This window comes from Ceratosolen solmsi, unplaced genomic scaffold (assembly GCF_000503995.2).
Source record: "Ceratosolen solmsi marchali unplaced genomic scaffold, CerSol_1.0 scaffold1, whole genome shotgun sequence".
Lineage (NCBI taxonomy): Eukaryota > Metazoa > Arthropoda > Insecta > Hymenoptera > Agaonidae > Ceratosolen > Ceratosolen solmsi.
The window spans coordinates 1,228,891-1,244,527 of record NW_011948415.1 but is presented as its reverse complement, the minus strand read 5'-3'; the positions used below and the strand labels follow the sequence as shown (position 1 = coordinate 1,244,527).

General features: G+C 28.6%; 1 protein-coding gene across 1 annotated transcript; it reads right to left on the bottom strand.

Annotated features, from left to right (window-relative positions):
* Positions 1-2,229: 2,229 nt before the first annotated feature.
* On the bottom strand, positions 2,230-11,738 carry LOC105369038 (arrestin homolog). The gene is made up of 4 exons (XM_011508280.1): positions 11,733-11,738; positions 7,985-8,272; positions 4,713-4,993; positions 2,230-2,418 (listed from the first exon to the last, which is right to left on the bottom strand). The coding sequence occupies exons 1-4, from the start codon at positions 11,736-11,738 to the stop codon at positions 2,304-2,306; spliced, it is 690 nt and encodes a 229-aa protein (XP_011506582.1). The 3' UTR covers positions 2,230-2,303.
* Between the last annotated feature and the right edge of the window lie 3,899 nt (positions 11,739-15,637).

Sequence of the window (15,637 nt, the reverse complement as noted above, 5' to 3'; positions counted from 1 at the left end):
AATAAAATAAAGATATGTTATATAATTCTAAATCTTTTATCGATTTCAATTATAAAATTTTTAAGATAATTTTATTCTGATAATTTAACAAAATACTTGTATTTTTATTTGTATTGTAATCACTTATTTTATATTATAATTTTGTTAATAGTTCCTGTAAATATTGTTATGCAACTCATTCGTTCTGATAGTTGTTATAGGTTTTTTGTTTTGAAATGAAAAATTTTATATAAAGAAGCAAAATACATTTTACTAGTGTCTACCATTGTTTTACCAGTTTTACTTAATTTATTATTCACAACTGGAATATTTAATGTTAAATATTAAGAAATAAAAGAAAATATATTTGTTGCAGTTTTAAAATTCTTATGGTATAACGCTTATTAATATTATTATTTACAATTTATACAATTCATTATAAACATTATATTAGTGTAAACATGTTAGCGATTAGATGATACGATTAGAAATAAATGTTACAATAAGGTATTTGTAATAAATATTTATAGTGCTGAAATTAATTTTATGATTGTTTTTCATTTGTATATTCGGATAATAGAATAAAAATAGCTGTTGTTCATACTTTTAATAAATAATTAAATTAAACTAAGAGCCTGTAGCATTTTTATGTTTTACAAAAAGTTGTATTGAAATATTGTTTATTTATGAAATTTATATTAAAATGTTACAAATATTTGTATATTTAAAAGTACCTAATCATGCGTATTATTTATATGCAAAATATGAAATTTAATATAATCTTATGAGTTATAAAATAGGAATAAAAATCAACAGTTGACGCAACAAATCAATTGAATAATTTGTTCTCCTACATTGCATATAATAATATAATGTTTAGTTTTTTCATAAAATTTTCGATGAAAATTATATTTACATGGTTAAAGTGTTGTAACAGTTTAAATTTAAACTATATTTTTTAATAATAGTATGTAATTATCAAATTACGAAAATTGTTAATACAGTTGAATAACTGTAAAAACTGTAAAAATGGCTTGTAAATTAAATTGTACGTCAATAAATCTCTTCTCTATATTTTACGTTAGATAGTTAAAAAATAACCAATTCTATTAAATGATTCATATTGCGTATTCAATTGAAGTTGTATCAGTTTATAAACAATTTTCTTTTACATTTAGCTATAGATTACAGCATAGTATTAGCTACTGCTAATTGTAGTTTTCGGTGGATCATTGTTTAAAAAAACAAAAAAATAACGTATATGCCATAATGTACAAGAATGCATAAAGCTTATGAATTTGTATTTTAATAATGAGATTTGTATTTTACATAATTTTAAATAACTTTCGGAACAAGTCTTTAAACTGATATATCAATGTAAAGTAAGTATTTGTATTTTTTATTTTAGTTTTATCATACATACAATAAAAAATATAATCTATTCAACTAATAAGAAATGAAAATAAGCTTTAAAACTGTAATCTGCATGTATTTATTTTAAATTTTACATAAAACACACGATTAAAAAACAACACGTATTCGTAAAGCTAATTTTCACAATTCATTTTTGTCTTTTTTCTCGGATCAATAGATTTCGTTATGAACTAGCTTTTCGCAATTAGATTTTTCGCTGTCTATTCCGAATTGTCCTCTACCTGGACGAATCTCGCATCATCCTTGAAGTTTATCTGTAAACTCTTTTCTATTTTTTCTCTTTTCTATGTTTTCACTATCCCTATCTTCTATAATCCCGTCATCCATCTCACTTTCACATTCGCCCTTTCATCGGTAAGATATTCGAGTAGTGTTCATAGGTAAATGATAGAGCAGCGGACAAATTAGGAGGCGCGCCTGAAGCAACACCAAGCCCTTTGTATTCCAAAGCTTTCTTTGCAACTGCGTTCGCTCGTCGTCAGCGATCCTCCCTTCAAATTACGGCTGCTCGTTCTTTTCGGACTCGTCGTCGTCGCCGTCTTCGTGGTTGTTGTCGTTGTCGTCGTCGCCGTTGCCGTTGCCGTTGCCGTTGCCATTGCCATTGCCATTGCCCTTGCCCTTGCCACTGTTGTCATCGTCGTCATCGTCGTCGTCATCGTCGTCGTCGTCGTCGACGCCATCGTCATCGTCCTTGTCGTCGTCGTCGTCGTCGTCGTCGTCGTCGTCGTCGTCGTCGTCGTCCCCGCCGTCGCTATCGTTGTCATCGTCCTCATCATTGTTGTCACTGTTGCCGCTGTCGTCGCCGCTGTCGTCGCCGCTGTCGTCGCCGCTGTCGTTGTTGTTATCGTCGCGTGCCGGGCCTCGTATTCGAGAACGGCACTTGCCTCCTCTCAGGTACTCGATTCTACCTCCTCCTCGCTCAACTGTTGCTCTATAAGGTCTGCGTTCGATATGCTATCTCGTCTCTTCGTTTGCTTCGACGCCAGCGTCGTCGGCACCAGAACCCTAGAAACACGTGACGACGACGGGAAGTTTATTATCCAGACGCTTGCAAATTCTTATTAGCCCTGCTTTAATATCGTAGGTATGCTATTAGTCATGAATTTTTGAGAATATATAATGTTAAGAGTAATGAACATAAGTCAAGTATTGCTCTAAAGATGAAATAAAAATGCCAAGAATGTACGTATGCGTTCGTTTAAACGCATATTCTTTTTAATGGAAAGTTTAAAGGAAATTTAATAAGCGCTTGAGTGTAATTACTTGACAAGACGAAAATTTTAATGGAAGAACAATAATAAGGCTAATTGAATAATTGAGCTTGAAAGGTAATACAGTAATTAGCATCGATAGGTTTCTCCATTAACTTATAAGCCTATCTATCGCACTGATTTGTGAATATTTCTCTAAATTTTATTGATATGTATAATTTTAGAAATATTCCTACTGTCAAACTGCCTTTAACGTTAAATAGAACATATGGCTTAGTAAAAAAAATAATATTATACATTTTTTAAATACCATACTACAAATTCTTTGAAGATAAATAGCAATTTTTATAGCAATAAAGTATAAATATTCAAAAAATTAATTTCGTTAATAAACTAGAAAATTGGACAAAAATTTTATTTATTAGTGCAAGAAATTCGATTATTTATGTGAATTTGAAATATTTTACAATAATTTATTTATTTCTCTCCCTTCTGTGTTTTTGTAAACGTAATTGAAATGAAATGTTCAAATTTGAATTTCACATAGTGTTTAAAAAGAAGACATTTATCAAATTTACAATTTAATAAAATCAGTATCACTCATATTTACGTATTTAACGAAATTTTAATTTCGCTATAAACAAAATCTTTTACTATCAAAGAGTTTATTAGCAATAAGTTTATTCGTAATATTATTTTGTCAAGAATTTTTTTTTACAATTAAGTGTACAACTACTTTTTCAATGTAATAGTAGAAATAAAAATTATAATAAAATTCTTATAAAAATAGGGATTCTTTGTGTGGTGGGTTAAGTAAAATTTGTAAATAAAATTTTAAGATAAATTAAAAAATTAAAGTAACATTTAACAGTAACAATAAAGAAATTTAATATCAACGACTCTATTCATCACATCGTTAAAAAATAATTAGAAAATAAATAGAATTAATAAATTACAATTAATAAATAATTTGTAAAATTATGAATTTATTTAATTTTTGATTGAGTATAACGTGACCACACTATTTAATAGATTGTGGGACAACGCTAATACGAATATTAAAAAATTTCGAAATTAGATACAAAATCATATACATTTTCATAAATATTAATACTTTATATATTATTCGGTAAAAACATCTTTTGTATTCTTAAAGCATTATTTTTCCGACAAATTTAATTTTGACGAAAATTGCAGATGATAAAGTAAAAATTTCAATTTTTATAATACATAAATCGCTTATATTTGATTAATACTGAAATCACAGATTCTTTGATTGAACATTGAATGTAATGAGATAATACTAGTAATGAGATCGTGAAAGAGTGAAGCCGGTTCGTTAAACAATTACATTGATTGTGGTTGGAGTTTAAGAAAAAAAGCGCTTCAAAGTTTAAAATAATATTTATGCGTTGTTTGTTGAAAAATTAAATAAAAATTGTATTTATAATTTTATACAAAATTATCCAAGCCTAGCGTATAAGTGAAACAAATGTTTGCCTTCGATGGTGTTCATAAGCTTAATTTATATTCGACAATGAAGTGTTCCGAAAGCTCAAATCGTATAAAATTTATCCAATTGCATTTATACATTCGCGATACGGCTCATTTTCACACGGTTTTTAATAATGTTTGCATATTTTAATAAACTGTAAAACTATTCAAATGTATAGCTATTTTTAAGTATATATATATACGTATACTACCAAAACCAGTATTTGGTGTTAATTTTCAAAGAAGTAAATGTTACGGCTAACTAATGAATAAGAAATAAAAACGGTTGCTGCTTTCGGTTGAAAAGACCGAGACTCGATGCTCCCGTTACTTCCATGGCTTTACGTAGGTTTTGAAATTTTAATGGACTACTTTCAAATTGTTATTCGAAGAAAAAAAAAAGTCTAAAATCCAACAACCATTCATTCAATTATGTAAAATATCAGATTAAATTAAATGCCTTAAAATAAAGTAAATGTGAAACGCGCTTAATAAAAACATATATTCAAATAATAAATTTAGCAGTCTGTGATGTGCATTATATAAAATATGCGTTTCGACGTCGCATCAATTGCATTCCTACGAGCGATTTACCCAATGTCACTGATATTAGTCGTGTTGCGCTCAATGTTTTTGCCTGGGCTCTCGTCTTGATCCTCGTCGCTCGTGTTGTCCTTATCGATGAACGGCAGCGTGTCCTCGTTCGGATCGTCGACGGTCTCGATTTTGTCGAGGATGCGCGAAGGCATAATATGGCCAAGCGTGGGCGAGTCGCAGTAATTCAAGTCTCTGTCGTTGTGCGCGAGAGTGAAGGGCAACTTGAGGGAAACAACGCCGCCAATCCACTCGCCGATCGGCGATACCACAATCTTAACCTGGAACAATGATAAGCGAAAGTTATTTTGGTCGCGTATTGGGCGCAAAGGGCACGCGAGTCCAGCCGTCGATATTGCCAAACATCGATATTTTCATTTTTAAAGGCATTGGTGTGGCGTTAATCCATCGCCTGCATAGGTGTTTAGAGAAAGCTTGGTAAGTGAGAGTGATATTGACTTGTTGGGATCAAGCTCCAAGGTTAAAGGGCGCAGCTTGCAGTTTGCAATAAGATTCTCAACATAAATCGAACATGAGCAGGAATACTTTTATCGGGTGAGCAGGCGAGACCGTTCTTGACTATATCAGCAAGTGACGCAGTTTAATGCCCGATGCGAAGAGTCAGCCGTATTGATAAATAAAGGACAGTTTGGTATATTAGTGTGGGTATGTGTATTATTATGCTTACCTAAGTGATTTCTTAATATTGTAGGGTATCCGAACGAATGACTTGTTATTATTAATTCTATTTACATTCTATTATTTATTACATTCTATATATTTATATTCTATTTACATTATAGTCGTAAAAATTAGACATCAATATTCAAGATTCGGTAAGAAGAGGTAATTTTATTTTTATTTTAAAGGACATTATTACAGTTATTATAAAAATCGAAAACCGTAATCGAAAATCGAAAATATTTTGCTTTTGGTATATAAATTATCAATTAAAGTAAAAATAATAAATATTTCATTTACTGTGTTAAATTATACTATATCATTTAATTATTTTTAAATTCAAATATAAATAGTTGATAAATCGTGAATATCATATCTTCGTGACTATAGTAACAAATGTCAGTTTACAGTATCTTGACAAATTTCACGTTTTTAATTATTATTAATTATCAATTATTAATTTGCCATTAATTTTTACATATTTTATAAATTACAACTTTAACTATTAGTATTTTAATAAGCGGATATACCGATTCAAAGCTGCTACATCTTTAATTAAAACTTAATGTGCATTATATCGATTTTCAATTACAATAGAATAAAATGAATAAATGTAATTATGTATAAAATTTAATACAAGAAATATTTTTAGCTTTATTAATTATTATTAATGTGCACGTATGTGAACTGTTGTCAAATTAAAATCATCTTTTATATAATAGCAATTGAAATATTATATTACACTTAGAATAACAAATATTAACAATAGTGCATAACCATGTTTAAAAAATCTTTAACATTTAAATTAATTATGATTTTAATGTAGAAGTTTTATCTTATTTCTATGTTAAACAATATCGTTGTAAAGTGTATTTACTGTTGAGTACTATATAATTTACTTTATCTGCTTGATTTTTTCACGTTCTATTATAAATGAAAAATTGTATAACGAACGTGTAAAAATAAGAATCAGTGGAAATTCTTTTAGCAAGTAAAATGATGTCTAGCTTTGGAGAAGTAAATTGAATCACACGAGGAAAGCGGCTTATGCATATATCATAAAGCACTACAAGTATATTATACTTGTATATATATTTTTAACAACAATTTAAAAATTACAACAATTTACACGATTTGAATTTACGTAATTTGTTAATTAGGTCAAGAATTAGATAGAATAATAATTATTATTAGAGATGGAGATGGTGTAATTTAAAGATGTTCTTGTATTATAATTATACTCAATTAAATCTATACAGCAAGTACTTTTGTCTATACAATAAGCCTTTTGTCATATTTCTACGGTAAATATAAGATTAATAATTGTAGAATAAACGGGTTAAGTCTATTTTTAATGATGATGAAATTACTTTTTTATTTCATCTTTATGAGTTTAATCATTTCTTAAAATTTCAATCTATGTATTTGTCTATAATACCAAAAATTTAATATCATTATTTTAATTAAATTAATAAAGGTAAAAGGCTATAGCACTCTATTATATGAAGCTTCATGTTTAAAAATCCAAGCGCATTTGTAACAAGTCATTGTAAACTATCTCCTTTTTTTTACAGGCAAGTAAATTGTAGTGAATTTAATAATAATAATAAACGTAGAAAAGATTTCAAAAGGATACATTCGTAAGATTGCTTGAATAGACTAGATATTCCGTATACTAGATATTACAAATTACAATTTAGATTAGCATCATTATGGTATATTAACTCACTTTCTGCATCGGATCGAATATTGATTTCGTTTATTACTTGAATATTTTGCAATAAATGCAATAAATTTGATAATAGTTTTGCAATCACGTTGTTAATTGATTTAATAAAATGAGAAGTACATTTTTAAATACTCCAAATGCATTTATCAAGACGAAATGATAAATGAATGATATATATAATTGATGGCATTAGAAGTTCGTTTCATCTACGTAATTGAAACAGAATATTATTTTGGTTAAATTATATTCTCAACTTTACCTTAGACATGCAGAAAAAAGGATGTGTTGAATTAAAATAGTTTATTATTAATATAATAATGAATTAATAGTTGTTCAATCATGCCTGGCAATGATTTCGTCTGGTTAAATATAAAAAAAAAAAAAAAAAAACCAACAACAACGACAACAACGACAACAACGACAACAACAACAACAACAACAATAATAATAATAACAATATAAAACATGATATTCGAGTAAGTATTAATTTATGAGAAATAGCCATGTATTTTTGTATTTCAGTAAACACATACCGAAGAAATATTATAATTATTAGGATTATTTGCTGATGCGACAGTGCCTACAATATGAGTAAAACTCGCAACTTTACAATGTAATTAACTTGAAATCGGTATTTGACTCAATTCATATAATTGCTCATCTCGTTTCACCATTTATTCACTCAATACATTTAATATAATTGTGCTCTGATAAAATGGGTTATCGAGCTCTGTATTACATTTGATACGAGATATTATGAATCCACTGTAAATACATTTCCATAGTAAAGATAGCGAGCATTGACATTTTGCATTGGCAAATAACACTGAAATATAGGGAAAAGAAGAGGTCGACGGGGCACCTTGACGTAATAAGACACGTAAATGGCGAAGACGTTGCGGTCCTCGGGCGAGTTGCTCGAGGAGACGACGGTGGAGGCAAGATTGGCGCTCGCGCGCGCATACCCCGGATCATCCTCCAAGGCGATCCAGTTCTTTGTCGAGCCCTTCTCAGGTTTGAGGATGAAAGTGCGCGAGAGACTGAGGCCAGGCTCCACGGGACAACCCTCGCGCGAACAGATCTGCGCAACGACGTTTTTGAACTTGCCGTTGCTGAACATGCACACGTCCACGTGCTGAACAATATCCGCCTAGAATATTAGAGAGGAGATTCTTTTCTGATTTTTTTCTTCATTTTCTTTCTGTTCTTTTTCTTTTTGGCACTAAGATCGCAAGGGAGGGTGTGGTGGAGATTGCGAGGTTGGTATGCCAATCGCGTAGCACGTTTCGACGGTACGAGGAGTAAATTATAACTTGTGGGATGGTTAGTTGAGAGGGTTGCGGATGAACTTAGCGCTGGAATATGTCGCTATTGATACGGAATTAGGGATAAAATAGGAAAGCCAACGAAAAGCAGGAATTTCGACAATTTTTTCGTATAATAAAATTTGTCGGGTAGACCGGCTTTTTTCGTTTTGAGTACACCCGAGTTTTTACCATGTTAGTCACTGTTTTTGAAAAGTTCTCACACCGTACCCTCTCCCCCGTTCGTCCGCCCCTTTTACACTTTCTGTAAAACAAACTGTAACTTTTCGCTCGAGAAAAGCTATTTTCGAATGTGGCAAGGTTTATTCGAAAGAAAAGTTAATTTTACTTTTGTTCGTAATAAGATCAAGTATTTATTTTAGTATTAAATTTTACAGATATAATGTAAAGCTACATGTCTGAAGTTTTTGTATTTTGTAAAGCTTCTTAAAGTATTGTATTGATAGTCGTTATAGAATGAGAAATTCACTAACAGGAATTACAATATTTGGCGATAGCTCGATAAAGCAGGTCACTTTTTGAGAAAAGTACTACAGACTCGTATATAATTTATTTTATCAGGATCAGATATATTCTTATATTGCCCCTAAATATAGTGATATTGCGTATAAAAGTTATCACTACTTATTATAAGCTTTTCTTATAATTAGCGTTAGATGAAAATAAATACCTTTCAATTTTTGTTTAATGAAAATTTATTGTTTTCGATAAAACTTCAAAACAATATTTGGTTGTATTTTATAGATACTAAAAACACATGTACACGAGAAAAACTATAACATCAATATAAAATAAATTGTATAATGTTTATTTAAATATAAAAGGAAGTTCATTTTTAAACCCACATGTCATATACATCTAAAAAATATACGAATATTTAAATTATTATTTCTATTTACTTTTTTATTAGCATTTTAGCAATTAGTGTATTGTTATATATATTGAAGAAGCATTTTCACTTTTAATCGTTATATATTTTATAATACAATATAGGTAAATTATTCATATTTCATGTAATAGTTAAGTTAGTTAATATGCAATATAATAATCGCTGCACTTTTAATGGATAATCCGATGGCTTTCAAAAGAAATTTGTAAGTTTATTTTAATGAGCATTTTAGTAATCGTTATTTGGTATTCAATTAGAATATCAAATCTAATATCCTCATATTATTATGTTATATATATGCTTGTATCTTTTAAAATACATATTAAATAAATTCTGTATTATATTTTTAATACTTAATATTTAACGATTCATAATTTAATTTTACAAATATGTTAACGAACGATGGGCAAATGCTTTTAATAAGTAGCGTAAGGACATTTTGTCGTTGCAATTACAGATATTGTAATATATGTTCTATAGTTTTTTTGTAGTAGTACAAGTTTTAATGCTTTTGTTATAAATTTTTTTTAATGTTTAATATATAAGTTACGTTGAATAGTAATATGATCATTTCTATATGTGTACGGATGCCAAAAAAAAAAAAAAAAAAAAAAAAAAAAAAAAAAAGCAATAATCAAGTAAGAAAAATATCAAAAGTAAATAGTAAAAATTGAATTACGTTTAGGAATTATAAATATTAATTAGAATAGTAAAAAATCAATCGTATCTTAAATGTACAGACAAATGTGAATATTATTTATTTTCAATCATATATAATGATTGAGTATATTAATTGTTTATCACAATATTAAATATTTTTACTTACATGATTTATTCTTCGTTTTCATTCTTTGTTTATACTATGATCGATATTTTTGAAATTCAAAAATCGATATAAAAAATCATTCAATTATTAATTTTATAACTTGATATCTATATATATTAGATTGATTTTATAAATTTAATATCTACCATAACAATTAAAAAAAAAGCAATATAAGTAATAGGAGAAAAAAAATATTAAATTGAATCTTAAATAATTTTTTATGTATTTCTAATTTACTTTTAATATTTTCATTAATATCGAATAAATGTTCACAATTTGTCAGTATCTTTTATAATATGTTATACTTTACGTTTTAAGCATTAAAATTAGTTTCAAAAATTGAGATTGATTTTAGGTTTGTAAACTTCAATAGTATCGATTTCTAGGTAATTTACATTTATTATTATATTGCATGGAATTCTTTAGGGATTTCGTCGGATTAATATTATTGTTAAATAAAATTAAATATACTTTCACTCGATATTATTCAACATATTTTCAATGGCACTTTCTTCAAGGATAAAAAGTGTTTTTCTAGGCGTGGAACGTGTTATTCTAGTTTAGCGCAGTTTTCTAATTTTTCGAAATAATGTAATCTTTAAACAATTTAGGTAGTGCGGCTATTTTAGAACTTATGCAAAATTAATAAGAATATATAATAGATATGTGTTTATTTGCACATTTACCTTTGAAATTAAATTTTCGTCACATTTTCGTATCAAGTTTAAGATTTGGTGGTATGGCTCACGAATAATCATACTTGGGCCGATGATTCTAACTAGACACACAGACGGAAGCTACTCATTACTTAGTTATGTGCAAACTCAGTAATCTACTAGAAGCAGACAAGTTGCTATAATATGCTTTATGCATGATTCACAGTGACACATTAGACATGCAGAAGGTATATTCAGCTTTTTAAATCCGGAGAACAAATTTCTCTATTAAATTATTATAATATATAGGCAAATGTTTCAGTGAACGTTAATTTATAAATGTGGATTTATTTTTACGATTGATTATTATTATTATTATTATTTTTTTTTTCATTCAAATTTTCACGATATAATTGCACCAATTGAAGAACCGTGCAAGATAATTTTCACACATACCTGCACATATTCAGTTTACGAATTCAGGATATGATTAATCCCTAATTTATGTACATATCATAATGTAGTGAGATACATTAAAGTACTTGGAACAATAATTAATTAATTAATTAATAATTAATTACGATGAAGATTTAGAATTTTTTTTATATAGCTCTAAATTATCACATAAGATTGCAAATAAAAATATGTATGTTAAATATAAATATTTATTATGTAAATTAAAAAAATTCATTCTTTTATTTTAGCAATGTTTGTACAATGGTATAAATATATTTATAACTGTGAATAAGTCTATTGGTGGGAAAAAAAATTGAAATCCAATCTTTAAAGAATTTGAAATTTTTCTTAAAAATCGAATGTTAAAGTTTTTGTTTATCAACTGTTTGTTCTGCCATTTGTAAAATTTGATGCAAGTACGTTTGATTTATTTACGGTAATTCAAAATTAAGACTTACGTTCATATTAACTTTTTTTAAAAGATATATATCTATATGAAAGCTGATTTCATTGTCAAATAAATTTTGGCGCAATTAGGACTAGAAACAGCTAGACCTAAATATTACCCGTTTTTTTTTTTTTTTTTTTTTTTTAATCGTGAAATTAACTTTTAGAGGATTAGAATGTAATTTAATTCCACTGTCGTTTAACAATTCTTATTTTACATTTATACGATATATATTATTGCATTAACTTCAGTGACAATAAGAATATTAATTATTTTTATATTAAGTTTAAAATTATTTCATTGAGTTAAACATTTTTTTTTTAATAAATTTTTCAAGATATTTCTTGACGTTGTTGGACGTGAAACTAGCGAACAATACGTATGTGTAACGACATTTATCAACTCGTTTAAAAAATTTACTCGAAATAAATTTTCATTGTATTTGTCGACTTTTATCATTTAATTCTCAATTTCAGTTGAGTTTTACTTTGAATTTTTAACATTAAAAGCAAAAAAGAAAAGTCAGAATTATACGCTTTGGAAACTAATCTGGTGGATTTTTTTGCAAGACCGACCCTGATACGATCGATAGGTCGTTTTGTTCGGGTGACCTCATTTTGGAGAACGAAAATCGGCTCTATACGGTTGAGTTTGAAAAATCTTTGATACCCGGTCGTACGAATTTGAGAAAAATAGAAAAAAAAATATAATATAGTAGAGAACGGGGACTCTTAGCATATCAGCCACATAATACGAAATACCAGCAAAATGCTCAAGTGTTTTGTATCAATTTTTCATTTGGCTAAGCAACTTTAAGGACGCGATAAAAATTATTTGAAATAAAAAGTAGTTACAAAAGGCGTGGCGCATTTATTATCGAGTCCATAGAGGACTTATTTCTTACATTAATAACGACCAGTGTGGAACAAAGTTAATGTGCGTATGGATGGAGAATTACTGTGGGGAATAGAAGTTTAGTTGTAACCTCAGGCATCGCGACTCTCCATAACTCAATCCATAACATAAGAAAAGCTGCTATTGTAATAGGAGCTTAGAAAAAATGTCTTCCGTATTCACCAGTGCAATCGCAGATTTGCTATTGAACCTGATATCAGCAAATTCCTCGATCTCGGAAACTTGGCTCGAATTGGTCAAGGGTGAAAGCGAAGTTTTATCCTAAAATAGACCCTTAATCTACGTTAGCTCCTGGCAATGTATACGCTGTCACTCGTTAGCTGAACGCGTACTAGACAGCCATTGTTTATGTTGAAAACGGTTTGATCGGGGAGACGAGTGTCTGTGTAAGCGAGGACGGTGATGGGATGGTCCGGAGTTGGGAGAGTAAAGCTTGCAAGCTCATTGTAACAAGGGATGGGAGTTTTGGTTGCACGCGCAGTATGGAGAATGAGCGAATGCATCTAACCAGCTTCCATTAGCGGTTGAGTGAAGGGTCCGAATGCTGCTAAGGCTCAAGATTCTGCCTTTCGCAATCATAATCTTTAATCCGACGAGCAGGCGCTCAAGTACTTTGAGACGATTCTTTATTATCGTTGAGCGAATATCTCGAACTTGATCGCTATCAGACCGTCGATACGTATCATAATTGACCGCCAGTTGATGATATTTGGGCTCTTTCATTTCGATCGAGAATGAATTTATTTTTATCGATATTTTATATATTCTATTCGCGCACTTTACGTCGATGTAGTTATAAACTATAATTATAAACGCTATGAAAAGTTTGACAATATTTATTATAAAAGCATCGAGTCACTCCACAACTATTACGTGGCTTTAAAAGTTAGCGCGTTGTAACACAAATTCGAATATGATAACACATTTTTAAAACTGTTTAACAAACAATAATTGATGCGGAGTAAAACTTTACAGTCGTATCCTATTAATGTCCTAAAATTCTGTAATTGTTACTTATTTTTTTTTTAGTATTTGTTCGATAATCAGCAAGAATATACAAAATCTATGAAGTTTTGTTCAATTACATTGAGGTATCTGCAACCGCTTACAGATTCATTTAAACTAAGCAATATATATATATATATATATATATATATATATATATATATATATATATATTAAATTCAATAAAATTAGTAAAGATTATTTAATAAAACCATAAAAACAAATTGAATAATATTCATTAATTATAAGGATTATTATTCGATAAGCTAATTCATTTGATAAAATATCTTTTTTAAGATTTCTCAGAAATTTATTTGTACTTGTTAACAAAGTAATAATCCAAAAGATTTGAAAGATTAACTCAATCCCATAAGATGAATAGGTTATTTATATTAAAAAAATTGATATGTTTGCAGGAAGGGAATAGGAGGTAAATATGTCAAACGAAACAGAAAATTAGATGACTATAATACGAGTATAAAAGAATTTATGACCATAACAAATCAAAAAATCGTACTCATGTTTCATATTGATTATCACGCTCGTAGGATAGTTCTTGTTCTATCGGAAATAATGTCTATTTGATTTGTTATGTTACCGATTTACTCTTCTTTATGTTTCTAAATACGCTGCTTTCATAATGTATCAACTATTTGTTTTATATTATTGATGTTTCTAGAATTTTAGATGACACTTTAGCCTATTAGATTCTGCACCACGTGTCTGAAAAGCCCTTTTTCACTACGTTCATCGTAGTTATTTTACAAAATATCAAGGCAAAGCAAAAATCTATGCATATATGTGCGTAAATAATATGTACTTATGTAGTGGAAAGCAGGAGGGCTATTTTCATGTACAGCTCTCTCGTGCTTACCTTATTTTAGTTCCAAATTGTATTATTATATTTCTAATAGGTTAGGATATACACAGGCAGGGCGAGTGCAAATGTGTAGGTTTTATTGTTCGAGGGAAAATTACGAGGATGAGAAAGAGGTATGTATTAATTTTAGACAAGAGAATGTCAAATTGACACGATACTGCATACGAATGTAAGTACAGAGTTCTACAAGTTTAAAACTATTACAAAGAGCATGCAAGTTAGAGGATAATTAAAAGTAATTTTATTTATTGAAATAAAATAGCAAATATGTGATTGAAGAAAATATAATGAATCCTTAGTTAATTATATTTATAAAATAATGTGATATAAGCTACATTAAATAAGACATAGGGTAAATAATTATTGTATTAGATACATTAAACGATAGAATTCCAAATAAGCACATAGAGTTTCCATTTGTTTATCTACAATATGATAAAATTATTATATTCTTCCATTTCAAATAAAAGCATAATAATTCTGTATCTATGAAATATATCAAGTTTTATATAACATTGAAAATGATAGTTTAAAGAATATAAGCAATATCTCGTTTAAAAAATTATTTTTGTCCATATATGGGATGTAAATGCCTAGGGATATGCAGACGCACGAATGTATTTGCATTATATGCTTTCAAATATAGTATCTTTAAGTTTGACCAACAATAGGAATTTATTTTTTATTTATTATTTAAACCCATTGAAAATAAATTTTTTTATAAACCATTTTTACAACCCCCCTCCCCCTTTTTCTTTTTAAACCAATGATAATAATTGTTCTTTTTACGCATTTGATAATATTTTTTTGGAACATACATTACATTTATTTTTCTTTTCATGTGGCTTTAATTAAGCAACTCCTTAGGATTCCCTTGTTGGTAGTATATTTTCAAAGGATTTATTACTGTTTAGTTTATTGCCATTTTAATATACACGACTGGTAGTACTTTCATTTAGAATGGAACAATAAACGCAACTGCATATATCTATGTGTTACTTGTATATCTTACTTATATCAATACTTGAAATATTCGTGTTATTGCTCGTGTATTTACGCGTGATAAAAGCCATTGACGGAAACTTTTATAATATGTTATTGTTGAAAGGCTATTA

Bases quoted from the DNA above. Each gene is read 5' to 3' on its own strand.
- LOC105369038 (XM_011508280.1), bottom strand. The intron at 4,994-7,984 runs GTGCCCCGTCGA...TCATTGTTCCAG, and splicing joins ACGTGTCTTATTACGTCAAG to GTTAAGATTGTGGTATCGCC. The intron at 2,419-4,712 runs GTAAATCGCTCG...ACGTGTTTCTAG, and splicing joins ACTAATATCAGTGACATTGG to GGTTCTGGTGCCGACGACGC.